The 16,775-nt window shown below is 49.1% G+C and overlaps 1 protein-coding gene across 1 annotated transcript; it reads left to right on the forward strand.

Annotated features, from left to right (window-relative positions):
• The first annotated feature begins 3,247 nt into the window (after nt 1-3,247).
• LOC105468801 (HEXIM P-TEFb complex subunit 1) lies at nt 3,248-6,908 on the forward strand. Its single transcript, XM_011719178.3, has one exon. The coding sequence runs from the start codon at nt 3,968-3,970 to the stop codon at nt 5,045-5,047; it is 1,080 nt and encodes a 359-aa protein (XP_011717480.1). The 5' UTR covers nt 3,248-3,967; the 3' UTR covers nt 5,048-6,908.
• Nucleotides 6,909-16,775: the final 9,867 nt, after the last annotated feature.

Below are 16,775 nucleotides of genomic sequence, written 5' to 3' on the forward strand. Positions count from 1 at the left end.
ACCCCACTGGAAGCCACAGTCACTCTTTAGTCGTCAGTCCTCTCCAAGCCGGGAAGGCATCCCTGAGGCTAGACGGTGCACTCTGCACGGCTCAGCCCAGGGTCACAAGCACAGGCTGAATAGCCCCTGTGATATGGCTGGACTGCAGCAAGCAGGACAGACAACAGCAGGGCCACCTTGGTGGGGGATGCAGGCCCAGGGCTGAGGCCAGCTCCACTACTTGCACAGTAGCTGTGGAACTTGGGCAAGATTTTTTTTGAGACTGAGGCTGGCTTTGTTGTCAGGCTGGAGTGCGGTAGTGCGATCTCGGCTCACTGCAACCTCTGCCTCCCAGGTTCAAGCGATTCTCCTGCCTCAGCCTCCCTGGAGTAGCTGGGACTACAGGCACATGCCACCACGCCCGGCTAATTTTTTGTATTTTTAGTAGAGATGAGGTTCACCGTGTTAGCCAGGATGGTCTCGATCTCCTGACCTCATGATCAAAGTGCTGGGATTACAGGCGTGCGCCCCCGCCCCCAGCTCTTGGGGAAGATTCTTAACTGCTCTGGGCTTGGGTGGCCTTGTTTGTGAAATAGGGTTGATCTCTTCTTCATAAGGCAGTCCTGGGGTTTACCAGTGATGGGGCATGTTAAATGTCTGGCAAAGGGTTAGAACCCAGCTAATAGTAAAGTTGCCTGGCCCCTTGACAGAATTCTAGAATTCCACAAGCTATTCCTCAGTCCACCTCTCCCCCAATATGACAAATGAGACCATACAATGGAGCCCAGTCCAGGACACTGAGGCTGGGCTCAGCTGTACCTTCCAAATGCCCCAAATTGGGGTACCCCAGAATCATCTGGGGTCTGAAGATGTGGTAACAATTTGGAGGTCTCTGTGATAACCAAGTTCTCTGCAAAACCCCTTTTTCCTCCAGGAGTGCTCTGAGGGGCAGTTCTTGCTCTCAGGAAGCCTGCTAAGGGATGAAGCCACACAGAGCGGGAGCTTTTCAGGTGGACCGGAGTTCTTGGAAGCCCAGAGAAAACAAACGAAAGTGTTCATTTTCAGAACATACAGCTGTGCCCAGAGGCCTGCGTGCTTGCGGCTCCCCTTAGAGGTGTCTACATTGGCCATGCCCATCACCACTGGCCCCCGCCCCCCCCCCCCATATCTCATACTGCCCCAGAGCCACCGTGGTCCCAGACTAGCCCTTTCCTGGCACATAATGCTTGGTCTTCCTAAAATGCCCCTCTTCATGCCATTTTGCCTGAAAGTTCTTCATCCTTCAGAGCCAGCCAGGAAGTCACTTGCTCCTGACACTTGTCCATAATTCCCAGCTCCCACGCACTCAGCTCATTGGCTCCCACCGGGATTTCCCTCACTTGCCATTTTGGCTGGCTGTGGTCTGATGGCCTCTCCACAGTCCATGAGCAACTTGAAGGCAAGGATGGCATCCCACCCCTCTTTGTACCCTCCTGGGTGCCAAATGATATAGGGGCCGAATAAGGTTGAAGTTGTTGGGAATGAAAAGAACGAAATCCAGAGTTTTCCCCGATTTTAAGAAAAAACGGGGTTTTGTGTTTGTGACAGAAAAATGGCATGGGGAGGTCACAAAGACCCACGCTGTAGCCAGAACTGCCCCATGGTTGTCATGTGACCTTGGACAAGTCACTTATTTTCCGGGTGTCTTAGAGATGCCTTATCTGCAAAATGGAGACAGTCATTCCTATCGTGCCTAACTCGCCAGGCTGTGGTGAGGTCACATGGTTCTGTGCGTAAAAGGTGCACAGTGCAAACGTGCTGGAATGCCAGGGATGCTATTAAGGAAGCAGTAAGAAGGGTCACTGGGTGTGTGGCGAGGGAGAAGTGGAAAGGGCGCCAAGATTTTAGGTCCCAGTGACTGGTATGGAGGGTTCTCTGGGTCCTCTCAGTCCCTGTTTATGGAGGGCAGGGCGCTTGGGTCTGGAGAATTTCTCTCTGAGAAACTATGCCCCCGGGGGAATCGGCCCCCCAGCCCTGCGCCAGAATCCCCTGCCGCAAGTTTCGGGGCAAGGTCTCCACCATGCTTCCCTCCCAGTCTTGCCCAGCGCCCACTTATGAGGAAGGGCCTCTGCAGGTGAGACCGGCTTCCCTCTCGGATAGCCAGGGCTGATGATTTCAACTCATTAATCATTTCGAACCTTTCCCAACAAACAGCCTCATGGCCGGCCCAAACCTCCCCTGTCCCGGCTCAGGAAATGATCTCGGTCGGAAGTGAAAAGACCAAATCGGCCCCAGGAGGCCATTTTCTTCGACAGAAGCTGAGGCCTGGGGGCGAGGCCTTCCCCCTGCTTCCCTTCCATTCCCCCGCCCCCACGCTTTCCGATCTCGGCCCAAAGAAGAGGCTTGGCCGCGAATCACCGGTTTGCATTGGCCCCTGGGGCGTGGGCGGCTTTCTGAGACCAGGCTGGGGCTGGGACTCCGCCACCTTCAGCTAAGGGTACCGAAGTCTGTCCGGGAGTCGGCGTCACCGGGACTCGAACCTGCCTTTTCGTCTTCCGAGGCCTAGTGCGAACCTGCTGCGCTAAACTCAGTCACACTGTCCCTTTAAGGCGGCACTTTTTATTCTTCATTTGTTTACTTCTTCATGCGCTTTTCGTTCTTTACAAAATGTGCTCGCGATATCCTTCCGCAAGTGTCAATCTCAGGCACTCACCAGCCGCCTTGAAGCCGTTTCTGTAACCTTAAGAATCGCGAGTTACCAGCCGTGGGCCGACATCTCTCTTTATAGGATTTAATTCTTATACATTTTAGGGACTACTTTTTAGGAATAAACCATTCTTGCGTTAGTTAATAAAGGTTCATAACCTTCGGAACCCTTCCGCTGAGAACAGAATAGGATAGTAGCCTTTATAACGCACCTTTTCATAAAAATATTCTGTGTGGACTCTCATAGGCCATCGAATCTTCTCGTATTCCTGAAACAGAATGGTACGGTCCAGAACCCGCCCCATCTTCTCTGCGATTGGCCGTCCTTCCTCAGTGAGTCGTGTGATTTTTCACCAATGGCCGCTCGCGTTTCTTTAGCGAGGGCTAAGCGATGGAAGGAGGTGGCCAGGGAGACGCCCCCTACGCGTTCTGGGATTGGCTACGTCGCACGGCGCGCGAGGACGGCGGGCCCGAAAGATAAGAACTACGACTCCCGGCTCCCCGCAATGGGAACTCCATTACGCATGCGCATGGGCGGGGCGAACAAGCTTCTATATAAAAGGGGCGCAGAGGGCTGGGAGGCAGCAGTTGGAAGTTGGCAGGTGGAGAGGCAGGTTGGGAGGGAAAGTCGGGGGAGGAGGCGGAAGAGGAGCTGTGGGAAGCGGGAGGAGGGAGGGAGGAAAAGAGGAGGAGGCGGAGGAGAACTGAGCAGAGCAGAGCATCGAGCCAAAGGGGAGATGAGTTTGTCTGTCCTCTGCTGAGGCTCCGGCCGGGCCTAGGGAACTGGGAGCTTAGGTGGAAGCGACACCCGTGGAAGTGGGAGGAGGTGGCTCCGGGACTTTAACCCCTTGTGGGCTCTGCGGCAGGGGATTTAACCCTTTGTGGATCTGGCCCCTCGGAGGCAGCGTCATCGGTAGTTTTAACCCCTTCGGGGCTGGGTTTCACCCACTGGACTTACCCTCATCACCTTGCTTACCAACTCCTTTATTGGGGTGCTCCGCTTAGAGGTTTGAGGCCCACCTCCGCACATTACGTACTGTTCCTGCCGCTGCACCCCCTTGGACCCGCTAGCTGGCCGCACTGTGGACGCTTAACCCTTTACTGACTTGAGCTCCCCAGATTGCAGTTGGAGTTTGCTGATAGAAGGACTAGCTAAAGGCGTCACTGCAGGAATTACAAACTGAAGAGGACTCTGTTGGACTGTTTTTCTTTTTTTTTTTTTTTTTTAAGAAAAACTCCATTTTTTTTTTTTCTTGAGGACTTAGTAGCCAAAATTTCTCAAACTTCGAGGACTCTACTAGCCATGGCCGAGCCATTCTTGTCAGAATATCAACACCAGCCTCAAACTAGCAACTGTACAGGTGCTGCTGCTGTCCAGGAAGAGCCGAACCCTGAGCGCCCCCCAGGCGCGGAGGAGCGGGTGCCCGAGGAGGACAGTAGGTGGCAATCGAGAGCGTTCCCCCAGTTGGGTGGCCGTCCGGGGCCGGAGGGGGAAGGGAGCCTGGAGTCCCAACCACCTCCCTTGCAGCCCCAGGCCTGTCCAGAATCTAGCTGCCTGATAAAGGGCGAGAAGGGCCAGAATGGGGACGACTTGTCCGCTGGCGGCGACTTCCCGCCGCCGGCAGAAGGGGAACCGAAGCCCGAGGCCGAGCTGCTCGCCCAGCCTTGTCATGACTCCGAGGCCAGTAAGTTGGGGGCTCCTGCCGCAGGGGGCGAAGAGGAGTGGGGACAGCAGCAGAGACAGCTGGGCAAGAAAAAACATAGGAGACGCCCGTCCAAGAAGAAGCGGCATTGGAAACCATACTACAAGCTGACCTGGGAGGAGAAGAAAAAGTTCGACGAGAAACAGAGCCTGCGAGCTTCAAGGATCCGAGCCGAGATGTTCGCCAAGGGCCAGCCGGTCGCGCCCTATAACACCACGCAGTTCCTCATGGATGATCACGACCAGGAGGAGCCGGATCTCAAAACCGGCCTGTACTCCAAGCGGGCCGCCGCCAAATCCGACGACACCAGCGATGACGACTTCATGGAAGAAGGGGGTGAGGAGGATGGGGGCAGCGATGGGATGGGAGGGGACGGCAGCGAGTTTCTGCAGCGGGACTTCTCGGAGACATACGAGCGGTACCACACGGAGAGCCTACAGAACATGAGCAAGCAGGAGCTCATCAAGGAGTACCTGGAGCTGGAGAAGTGCCTCTCGCGCATGGAGGACGAGAACAACCGGCTGCGGCTGGAGAGCAAGCGGCTGGGCGGCGACGACGCGCGTGTGCGGGAGCTGGAGCTGGAGCTGGACCGGCTGCGCGCCGAGAACCTCCAGCTGCTGACCGAGAACGAACTGCACCGGCAGCAGGAGCGAGCGCCGCTTTCCAAGTTTGGAGACTAGACTGAAACTTTTTGGGGGAGGGGGCAAAGGGGACTTTTTACAGTGATGGAATGTAACATTATATACATGTGTATATAAGACAGTGGACCTTTTTATGACACATAATCAGAAGAGAAATCCCCCTGGCTTTGGTTGGTTTCGTAAATTTAGCTATATGTAGCTTGCGTGCTTTCTCCTGTTCTTTTAATTATGTGAAACTGAAGAATTGCTTTTCTTGTTTTCCTTTTTAGAAGATTTTTTCCTTAATGTGAAAGTAATTTGACCAAGTTATAATGCATTTTTGTTTTTAACAAATCCCCTCCTTAAACGGAGCTATAAGGTGGCCAAATCTGAGAACAATTAAATTCATTTTAGTTATAATAAATATTTGTAAATGTAACATAGTTTCAGTGTGATTTCTAGAGCTAATTCAAAATAGTATTATTTTATGTGATTGCATTTTTGGGGAGGGGTACCGAAATCGTTAAATTTGTCAGTTTGCAAAAATATCAGTCTTTAATGGAAGAATTTTCAATTTGCCAATTTTTTCCTTGAATGGGTTTGGGTTTAAGTATGCTACAATACACAGTTCAGGCAAAATATAAAGATTTAATTATCTTCAATACTTAAGTGTGCTTGCTTTCTAGTGCCTTGGTTTTCTTTCTTGATGCTGGAAAAATAAACCGGTGTTGAGTGTTTAGGTGACTGGAAAGTGGCTACAATCCAAAATTTTAAATTTAAGTCTGCCTCCGCCATTCAAAAGTCTAATAACAAAAAATGTAAACCTAATCTGACAGTTTGTTACGTTAGACAACTGTCTGCATTTCATTCCTACAAGTTGGTTTTCAGTGATCTCTTCCATCCCCCCAGTAAGGCTGGAAGAAGTTCCTGGATGCCTGGAAGAGGCTCTTAGCAAACTTCTTAGTGCAAGCAATGGTTAGATTAATTTGTGGGGCAGCTCTTTAAGACATTCAGAGGTGGGAAATACTGGATTTATAAAGGAAATGGCTGTTTGGGGGATTCCAAGGACTTACCCTAATTGTCCAATACTACGTGCTCTGTATACAAAAAAAAAAAAAAAAAAAGGAATAGGAGCTATCCACCTTTCCATGTGGGTCAAACTAAAATTAGAAATGTCCCCTCACTGCAGATCAAATGTAAAGCTTCCAGTTAAGGAGCTAAATGAGGTCCTCAGCTGAACGAGGAACCCTGTACATTTCCTTGAACAGCCCTATTCTAAATCGCCTAAACTATGCTGATAGCTGTTTAGGTTCTTGAGTAGTTCTGCTCTTAAATGTAGGGAGGCCCTGAGAACTAATTTTTGCCCCAAAATAAAAATAGAAATTATGAGATTATTCCCTCCTGTCACTTTGGTTAACCCAGTCCTTCACCTGCCCTGTGTCAGTGTTTCCTGAGGGCAACTGCGTTGCTCAAATCACTAACACAGAGGTTCCTTAACTTGGGGCCTTAGAAACCATTGTGGGCCTTGGGGTCCATGAACCCCATGAAATTATTTGTAGACTTGTGTTGTATGTACATTTTTCTGGGGAGTTCAAGAGATTCATAAGATTGTCAAACTCCTTGAAGGTTCAGAACCCCTGCAGGGAAGGGGGAAGAAAACCCTCCCATTAGGAAGCATGCTTTTGCAGTTAAATGGCGGTGATTGAGGTGATAGGGACTTCAAGAGTAAAATGCACCTTGTGATGCATAAGAAGCATACACAAATCAATAAATCAAGGGAGATTACACCAGTAGGACTAAATCAGGGCCTTCAAAGCTGGACTGAGTTGGTCCTGTTCTGGCACATATGGTCCACTGGAGACAATGTATGATTGTGTTTTTCTTTGGCCTAAAAATTATATTAAACATTTATTTTGAAATAGTTTTCTTCGTGTTTTTAATTTTTCTTCTGCTATGACGTCATGCAGCAGCCCCAGAAAAACAGCTGCTTGGAAAGGCAGCAACAGTGCCCTCTGGCTTTACAGTGCAGAGCTGAAGGCTCATTTTGACTTAACTGTAAGATGCAGTAGTGATTATCTCTGATATAAGACCCTCTTTTTTTTTTTGAGATGGAGTTTCGCTCTTGTTGCCCAGGTTGGAGTGCCATGGCATGATCACCGCAACCTCCGCCTCCCAGGTTCAAGCAATTCTCCTGCCTCAGCCTCCCTAGTAGCTGGGATTACAGGCATGTGCCACCACGCCTGGCTAATTTTGTATTTTTAGTAGAGACGTGGTTTCCCCATGTTGGTCAGGCTGGTCTCGAACCCCGACCTCAAGTGATCTGCCCGCCTCGGCCTCCCAAAATGCTGGGATTACAGGCATGAGCCACTGCGCCTGGCTAAGACCCTCTTCTTTTTTTTTTTTTTTGTTTTTTGTTTTTTTTTTTTTTTTTTTGAGACGGAGTCTCGCTCTGTCGCCCAGGCTGGAGTGCAGTGGCCAGATCTCAGCTCACTGCAAGCCCCGCCTCCCGGGTTCACACCATTCTCCTGCCTCAGCCTCCCGAGTAGCTGGGAGTACAGGCGCCCACCACCTCGCCCGGCTAATTTTTTTTGTATTTTTAGTAGAGACGGGGTTTCACCGTGTTAGCCAGGATGGTCTCGATCTCCTGAACTCGTGATTCGCCCGTCTCGGCCTCCCAAAGTGCTGGGATTACAGGCTTGAGCCACCGCGCCCGGCCAACCCTCTTCTTAAAGAAGGATTCATCTATGAAAATCTTGTTTCCCCTACTATTAGAAAAATATTTACAAAATGAATCTTGGAAAGACTATAAATGCATTTATCATCAGAAAAAGTATGTTTTAGAAGACAAATTCAGTCCAGTCTTCAAATATACAAATATCTAGGCTGGGCCAGGGGCTCATGCCTGTAATCCCAGCACTTTGGAAGGCTGAGATGGGCAGATCACCTGAGGTCGGGAGTTAAGAGACCAGCCTGACCAATATACAGAAACCCCATCTCTACTAAAAATACAAAAATTAGCCGGGTGTGGTGGTGCATGCCTGTAATCCCAGCTACTTGGGAGGCTGAGGCAGGAGAATTGTTTGAACCCGGGAGGCGGAGGTTTCAGTGAGAAGAGACTGTGCCACTGCACTCCAGCCTAGGTAAGAGCGAAACTCTGTCTCAAAAAAAAAAAAAAAAAAAAAAAAACATATACACACACACACACAAAAATATCTAATTATAAGTAACTTTTTTTTTTTTTTTTGAGACAGAGTCTCACTCTGTCACCCAGGCTGGAGTGCAGTGGTGGGATCTCAGCTCACTGCAAGCTCCGCCTCCCGGGTTCACGCCATTCTCCTGCCTCAGCCTCCCGAGTAGCTGGGACTACAGGCGCCCACCACCTTGCCCGGCTAGTTTTTTGTATTTTTCAGTAGAGAAGGGGTTTCACCGTGTTAGCAAGGATGATCTCGATCTCCTGACCTCGTGATCCGCCTGTCTCGGCCTCCCAAAGTGCTGGGATTACAGGCTTGAGCCACCGTGCCTGGCTATAAGTAACTCTTATACATTACATCAGTTTACCTTAAGCTATGCATGTCTGAATTTTCCTTTCAAAGGCACTAGCATTTTACCTTTTTTATTTTGCATTTATATATATATATATATATATTTTTTGAGACAGAGTCTCGCTCTGTCGCCCAGGCTGGAGTGCAGTGGCGCGATCTCGGCTCAATGCAAGCTCCGCCTCCCGGGTTCACGCCATTCTCCTGCCTCAGCCTCCCGAGTAGCTGGGACTACAGGCGCCCACAACCGCGCCCGGCTAATTTTTTGTATTTTTAGTAGAGACGGGGTTTCACCGTGGTCTCGATCTCCTGACCTTGTGTTCCGCCCGCCTCGGCCTCCCAAAGTGCTGGGATTACAGGCGTGAGCCACCGCGCCCGGCCCTTGCATTTATATTCTTACAATGATGAGGTTTATTCAAAATTTCAATTTTGTATTAATACTTTCTACACTTCTTTTTTTGAGATGGAGTCTCATTGTCGCCAGGCTGGAGTGCAGTAGCGTGATCTCGGCTCACTGCAACCTCCGCTTCCTGGGTTCAAGCGATTCTCATGCCTCAGCCTCCCGAGTACCTGGGATTACAGGCGCACACCACCGCGCCTGGCTAATTTTTGTATTTTTAGTAGAGACGGGGTCTCGCCATGGTTGCCAGGCTGGTCTCAAACTCCTGACCTCAAGTGATCTGCCTGTGTCAGCCTCCCAAAGTGTTGCGATTACAGGCATAAGCCACTGCACCCGGCCTTTTTTTTTTTTTGAGATGGGTCTCTCTGTGTCGCCTAGGCTGGAGTGCAGTGTCGTGATCTGGACTTACTGCAACCTCCATTTCCCAGGATAAAGTGATCTTCCCACCTCAGCCTCCCGAGTAGCTGGTACTTGCCACCATGCTTAGCTATTTTTTTTCCTGGTTTTGTTTTTTTTTTTTTTTTGAGAGACAGGGTTTCACCCTGTTGCACTGGCTGGTCTCAAACTCCTGGGCTCAAGCAATCGCCCTCCTCAGCCTCGGCCTCCCAGAATTACAATTGTGAGCCACCAAGCCCAGCCTATTCCTACACTTTTTTTGGGGGGGGATGGGGAGGTGAAGTCTTGCTCTGTCGCCCAGGTTGGAGTGCAGTGGCGCGATCTCGGCTCACTGCCAGCTCCGCCTCCCGGGTTCACGCCATTCTCCTGCCTCAGCCTCCCCAGTAGCTGGGACTACAGGCACCCGCCACCATGCCAGGCTAATTTTTTTGTAATTTTAGTAGAGACCAGGTTTCACCGTGTTAGCCAGAATGGTCTCGATCTCCTGACCTCGTGATCCGCCTGCCTCGGGCTCCCAAAGTGCTGGGATTACAGGTGTGAGCCACTGCACCCGGTCTCCTAGTTCTACATTTTCTATTGAAATATTTAACTAGCATATTGCTCTCCTGGCAGAGAGGAGAATTAGTTACCTATATTTTAATTAAAAAAAAAAAAAAAGTTAGGCCGGGCATGGTGGTTCATGCCTATAATCCCAGCACTTTGGGAGGCTGAGGGGGGTAGATCACCTGAGGTCGGGAGTTTGAGACCAGCCTGACCAATATGGAGAAACCCCATCTCTACTAAAAATACAAAATACAAAATTAGCCAGGTGTGGTGGTGCATGCCTGTAATCCCAGCTACTCGGGAGGCTGAGGCAGGAGAATCACTGAATCCGGGATGCGGAGTTTGCAGTGAGCCCCAGCCTGGGCAACAAGAGTGAAACTCCGCAAAAAAAAAAAAAAAAAAAAAAGAAGCCGGGTGTAGTGGCTCACATCTGTAAACCTAGCACTTTGGGAGGCCCAGGCAGGTGGATCACCTGAGGTCAGCAGTTCCAGACCAGCCTGGCCAACACGGTGAAATCCTGTCTCTACTAAAAATACAAAAATTGGCCGGGGGCGGTGGCTCACACCTGTAATCCCAGCACTTTGGGAGGCCAAGGTGGGCGGATCACGAGGTCAGGAGATCAAGACCATCCTGGCTAACACAGTGAAACCCTGTCTCTACTAAAAATACAAAAAATTAGCTGGGCGTGGTGGGTGCCTGTAGTCCCAGCTACTTGGGAGGCTGAGGCAGGAGAATGGCATGAACCCGGAAGGCAGAGCTTGCAGCGAGCTGAGATCGTGCCACTGCACTCCAGCCTGGGCGACAGAGCGAGACTCCGTCTCAAAAAAAAAAAAAAAAAAAAAAAAAAAAGGCCGGGCGTGGTGGCTCAAGCCTGTAATCCCAGCACTTTGGGAGGCCGAGACGGGCAGATCAAGAGGTCAGGAGATCGAGACCATCCTGGCTAACGCGGTGAAACCCAGTCTCTACTAAAGAAATACAAAAAAACTAGCCGGGCGAGGTGGCGGGCGCCTATAGTCCCAGCTACTCGGGAGGCTGAGGCAGGAGAATGGCGTGAACCCGGGAGGCGGAGCTTGCAGTGAGCCGAGATTCTGCCACTGCACTCCAGCCTGGGTGATACAGCGAGACTCTGTCTCAAAAAAAAAAAAAAAAAAATAGCTGGGCATGGTGGTGGGTGCCTGTAATCCCAGCTACTCGGGAGTCTGAGGCAGGAGAATCACTTGAATTTGGGAGGCAAAGGTTGCTATGAGCTGACATCATGCCACATTGCACTCCAGTCTAGGCAGCAGAGTAAGATTCTGTCTCAAAAAAAAAAAAAGCTTTTTTTTTTTTTTTTTTTTTTTGAGAATTGGGGTTTCACCTGGGCCCGGTGACTCACACCTGTAACCCTAGCATTTTGGAAGGCCAAGGTGGGGAGAATGCTTGAGCTCAGTAGTTTGAGGCCTGCCTGGGTAACATGGTGAAACCCCGTCTCAAAAAAAAAAATTGGAAAAAAAACCAAAGCTGTGGTCTCCCTTAGTTGCCCAAGTTGCCCAAGCTAGAGTGCAGTGGCACTATCATATCTCACTGCAGCCTCAAATTCCTGGGCTTGAGTGATTCTCCCACCTCAGGTTCCTGAGTAGCCGGGACTAAAGGCGGGTACGAACACACCCAGCTGATTTACCTATATTAAACAGGGGGCTTTGATGACAAATGATCCCCAAGCCCACGCTAGCCTTTCACTTAAGTCCTCTGTCAAGCATTTTAACTGAGCTGCTCAAAAGACCAGGCTTACAAATTAGCAATTTCAGTTTGTTCCCTTTTTCCTCCTGGGGCCTAGGTATTCAATCAGGAAAAACTGCTTCCCAAACTGACACAGCTAGCTGGACAGCTTTTCTTAGAGCCCTTAGGAGACAGGGTCCTTTAGACTTCAGAGTTTTAGGAGAGAGAGCCAGGGAGTTCCAGATTGGTTTAGTTCTGAAAAATATACTAGGTATCTCTAAAGAGGGGAGGCATAATAAAGATTAGACAGGCCAGGCACAGTGGCTTCATGCCTGTAATCCTAACACTTTGGGAAGCCGAGGCAGGAGGGTCACTTGAGCTCAGGCACTCGAGACCAGCCTAGGCAACACAGTTACCAACACAGGCAACAAACACCAGCCTCCTCTCTATTAAAAAGTAAATTTAGGCCAGGCATGGTGGCTCACACCTGTAACCCCAGCACTTTGGGAGGCTCACTTGAGATGGATCACTTGAGGTCAAAAGTTCAAAACCAGCCTGGCCAACATGGCAAAATCCTGTCTCTACTAAAAATACAAAAATTAGCCAGGCATGGTGGCGGGCACCTCTAATCCCAGCTACTCAGGAGGCTGAGACAGGACAATTGCTTGAACCTGGGAGGTGGAGGTTGCAGTGAGCCAAGATTGCACCACCATACTCCAGCCTAGGCAAAAGAGCAAGACTTTGCTCGGAGAAATGTAAATAAATATACTCTGCCCTAATGACTGCAAAAGTTAGAGAAACCAAAGAGGGACTCCACAGACTTAAACAACGAAAGCCACAACCAAATAGTCTACCTACTCAAGGGCTGGCTATATTTAGTCAAGCATTAGGTAATGCATCAGTTGTTCCCTTGATCACTTATACCCGTAACAGCTAGCAACAAATATTCACAACAGTGTGGTGGAAAAGTTGGTTATAGTTAACTAGTATTTGAAAATTAAGTACTCAAGTACACTTGAGTTTGTGGGGTTTCAAGGTTTGTTTTTTGGGGGAAAGTACTATTTTTCACATTTGCACAACATCACTGCAATAACAATTCCACTTTATTCTTTCTCACACAAAGTGTAAATGATTGAGGCTAGAAATAAAAGTTATTTTTTTAAAAAAAGAGAATGTTGGCCGGGCGCGGTGGCTCAAGCCTGTAATCCCAGCACTTTGGGAGGCCGAGACGGGTGGATCACGAGGTCAGGAGATCGAGACCATCCTGGCTAACACGGTGAAACCCCGTCTCTACTAAGAAATACAAAAAACCAGCCGGGCGAGGTGGCGGGCGCCTGTAGTCCCAGCTACTCGGGAGGCTGAGGCCGGAGAATGGCGTGAACCCGGGAGGCGGAGCTTGCAGTGAGCTGAGATCTGGCCACGGCACTCCAGCCTGGGCTACAGAGCGAGACTCCGTCTCAAAAAAAAAAAAAAGAGAATGTTGTCAGGCACAGTGGTTCATGGCTCTATAATCCCTGCACTTTGGGAGGCCAAGATGGGCAGATCACCTGAGGTCAGGAGTTGGAGACCAGCCTGGCCAACATGGTGAAACCCCGTCTCTACTAAAATTGCAAAAATTGGCCGGGCACAGTGGCTCACGCCTGTAATCCCAGCACTTTGGGAGGCCAAGGTGGGCGGATCACAAGGTCAAGATATCGAGACCATCCTGGCCAATACGGTAAAACTCCGTCTCTACTACAAATACATAAAAAATTAGCTAGGCATGGTGGCGCCCGCCTATAATCCTAGCTACTCGGGAGGCTGAGGCAGGAGAATCGCTTGAACCCAGGAGGTGGAGGTTGCATTGAGCCGAGACTGCGCCACTGCACTCCAGCCTGGTGACAGAGTGAGACTTTGTCTCAAAAAAAAAAAAAACAAAAAAAAAAAACAAAAAAAAAAACCCTCCAAAAATTAGCGGGGTGTGGTGGTGAGCTGCTGTAATCCCAGCTACTTGGGAGGCTGAGAATTGCTTGAACCCGGGAGGCAGAGGTTGTGGCGAGCCAGGATCGTGCCAAAAAGAAAAAAAAAAATGTCAAATTTAGCCCTAAACTGCTGACCAAAGGATAGTAATCATACTTTGCAACTGGAGCAAAATATATGCTCCAGGAGGCAAAGTTTCAATCTTTGGCCAAATTTTTGCCAAAAAAAATCAAGAACAGGATGTTGGGGCCTAAACAAAGGAGCATAAAAAATTAACTGGCCAGGCACTGTAGCTCACACCTGCAATCCCAGCACACTGGGAGGCCGAGGTGGGCAGATCACCTGAGGTCAGGAGTTCGAGAACAGCCTGGCCAACATGGTAAAACCCCATCTCTACTAAAAATACAAATACAGTCCGGGCACGGTAGCTCACTGACTGCAATCCCAGCACTTTGGGAGGCCGAGGCAGGAGGATCATCTGAGGTCGGGAGTTCAAGACCAGCCTGACCAACATGGAGAAACCCCATCTCTGCTAAAAATACAAAACTAGTTGGGCATGGTGGCGCATGCCTATAATCCCAGCTCCTCAGGAGGCTAAGGCAGGAGAATCGCTCAAACTTGGGAGGCGGAGGTTGTGGTGAGCTGAGATCATGCCATTGCGCTCCAGCCTTGGCAACCAGGCGAAACTCCATCTCAAAAAAAATAAAATAGGCTGGGCGCGGTGGCTGACGCCTGTAATCCCAGCACTTTGGGAGGCCGAGGCGGGCAGATCACGAGGTCAGGAGATCGAGACCATCCTGGCTAACATGGTGAAACCCTGTCTCTACTAAAAATACAAAAAATTAGCCGGGTATGGTGGCAGGTGCCTGTAGTTCCAGCTACTCGGGAGGCAGGAGAATGGCGTGAACCCGTGAGGCGGAGGTTGCAGTGAGCTGAGATTATGCCACTGCACTCCAGCCTGGGCAACAGAGTGAGACTCTGTCTCAAAAAAATAATAAAAAATAATAAAATAAAATACAAATACAAAAATTAGCCAGGCATGGTGGCAAGTGCCTGTAATCCCAGCTACGCAAGAGGCTGAGGCAGGAGAATCGCTTGAACTCAGGAGGCGGAGGTTGCAGTGGGCCAAGATCGTGCCACTGCACTCCAGCCTGGGTGACAGAGCAAGATTCCATCTCAAAAAAAAAGAAAAAAGAAAAAAAATTGATTAACTGTGGAAACCAAAGAGAAGCAAGCATCTTCATCCCAAAGAGGGGGAATCACTGTAAAGAATCAGTCCTTTTCTGCAATTATACAGGCAGTAGGAAAAACAAATAACTCCTACCTCTGTCAATAAATCCTACTCACACATAGTCTCTGGTCCCTAGGATTTGGCCATCAGGCAAAATGAGCATCCATGACTTCATGGAAACAACCACTGGGCACCCTGAGAGACTGATCCTCATTCAGCCTACTTGGATGGCTCTTTTGTGGTGCTATGGACAACTAAGGCCACACTTTGGTAAGGCAGGCTTTCCAACTGCCCCAATGATCTTTGAAGCATTGGTTGTGCAGTTCTCATATAACAAAGTTACAGGGAGTAGGTGTTTACATAGCGACTAAGACTAGTTACTCCTCTAGGTATTTATGAGGGAGACAGTACTGATACCATTTTCAAATGAGGAAACTTATGAATACAGAGTTTGTAGAATTTGTCATAAAGAACATGAGTTTGTAGAATTTGTCATAAAAGCATAACACAACTCATCTCAGAGGGGACAGCTGAGGAGGAAGTTGAAAGTCTGGTTGAACAGTAGATGAACAACAGACTAAGCAACAAAATGACCAGCTTGGCCTCATCATCAGTATTTGGCCTCTGGCCAAGCCAACCAAGTCAATGGCAGCACACACAGAAATGGAGCTTGGAGTTCCTAATTTTCAGTCCTTCAGTCCTGTGTTTTCTTTAGATAACCAGGAGGCCATTAATATGCTGGTTTTATTCCCAATTTTTTTTTTTTTTTTTTTGAGACAGAGTCTCGCTCTGTGGCCCAGGCTGGAGTGCAGTGGCGCGATCTCAGCTTACTGGACCCTCCACCTCCCGGGTTCATAGCTGGGAGTACAGGCGCCCACCACTGCGCCTGGCTAATTTTTTTTCTTTTATTTTCTTGAGATGGAATCACGCTCTGTCGCCCAGGCTGGAGTGCAGTGATGTGATCTCAGCTCACTGCAACTCCCGCTCCACGCGCCCCCTCCCCCGTTTCAAGGGATTCTCCTGCCTCAGCCTCCCAAGCAGTTGGGACTACAGGCGCACACCACCACACCCAGCTAATTTTTGTATTTTTAGTAGGGACCGGGTTTCACCATGTCTGCCAGGACGGTCTCAATTTCTTGACCTCCTGATCTGCCCGCCTTGGCCTCCCAAAGTGCTGGGATTACAAGCCTGAGCCAGCACGCCCGGCCTATTTTTTTTTTTTTTTTTTTTTTGAGACAGGGTTTCAACATATTGGCAAGGCTGGTCTCAAATCCTGACTTTGTGATCCTCCTGCCTTGGCCTCCCAAAGTGCTGGAATTACAGGCGTGAGTCACTGTACCTGGCCTATGCCCAATTTTTCTTAGCAAAGAATGGAAAAGCTTGTGGGTCAACCTTAAGGATAGTAACTTTCATTTACAAATGAGTTAACAAATTTCTGCTGCTGGTACCGTATTTGCCACTCAGTAGCATTCAAAAGTTTCACTAGATTACTTTATAATGGAGGATGAATCACAAATATCTAGGATCCTCCCCCATTAAATTCTTGACAGAAGACCCACAAAGATCATCTTTAAACCCCTTTTCTGCTCCTATGACTATTTAAGTCCCACCAAGTTAGTTAGCTTTTTAAAGCTCACATCTCTTGATCAGTGTAGAGGCAACATGCCATATGTAGGTAAAAAATCAACCCACGGTAGGGATCAAGTGTACTGAAGCTTCAGTTAGGAGTAAGTGGTTCCAGTTTTGGATTGAGGACCCTAGTCAATGATGATCCTATTTTGTAATCCAGTTGTAAGATATCTGGGGAGCAGAGGGAAAAAAGTTAACGCTATGGAGTTGTCACTCCAACTGAAGAAAAATTATTAATAGAAGGAGCAGAACTTCAGTTCTGGAAAACTTTTTTTTTCTTTTGAGACGGAGTCTTGCTCTGTCGCCCAGGCTAGAGTGCAATGGTGAGAGGCTCATGGCAAACAGTGCCTTCTGGGTTCAAGCGATTCTCCTGCCTCAGCCTCCCGAGTAGCT

The sequence above is a fragment of the Macaca nemestrina genome, chromosome 17, assembly GCF_043159975.1.
Source record: "Macaca nemestrina isolate mMacNem1 chromosome 17, mMacNem.hap1, whole genome shotgun sequence".
Taxonomy (NCBI): Eukaryota; Metazoa; Chordata; class Mammalia; order Primates; family Cercopithecidae; genus Macaca; species Macaca nemestrina.

Coding starts and splice junctions, on each gene's coding strand:
- LOC105468801 (XM_011719178.3), top strand. CDS start 3,968: ATGGCCGAGCCATTCTTGTCAGAATATCAACACCAGCCTCAAACTAGC.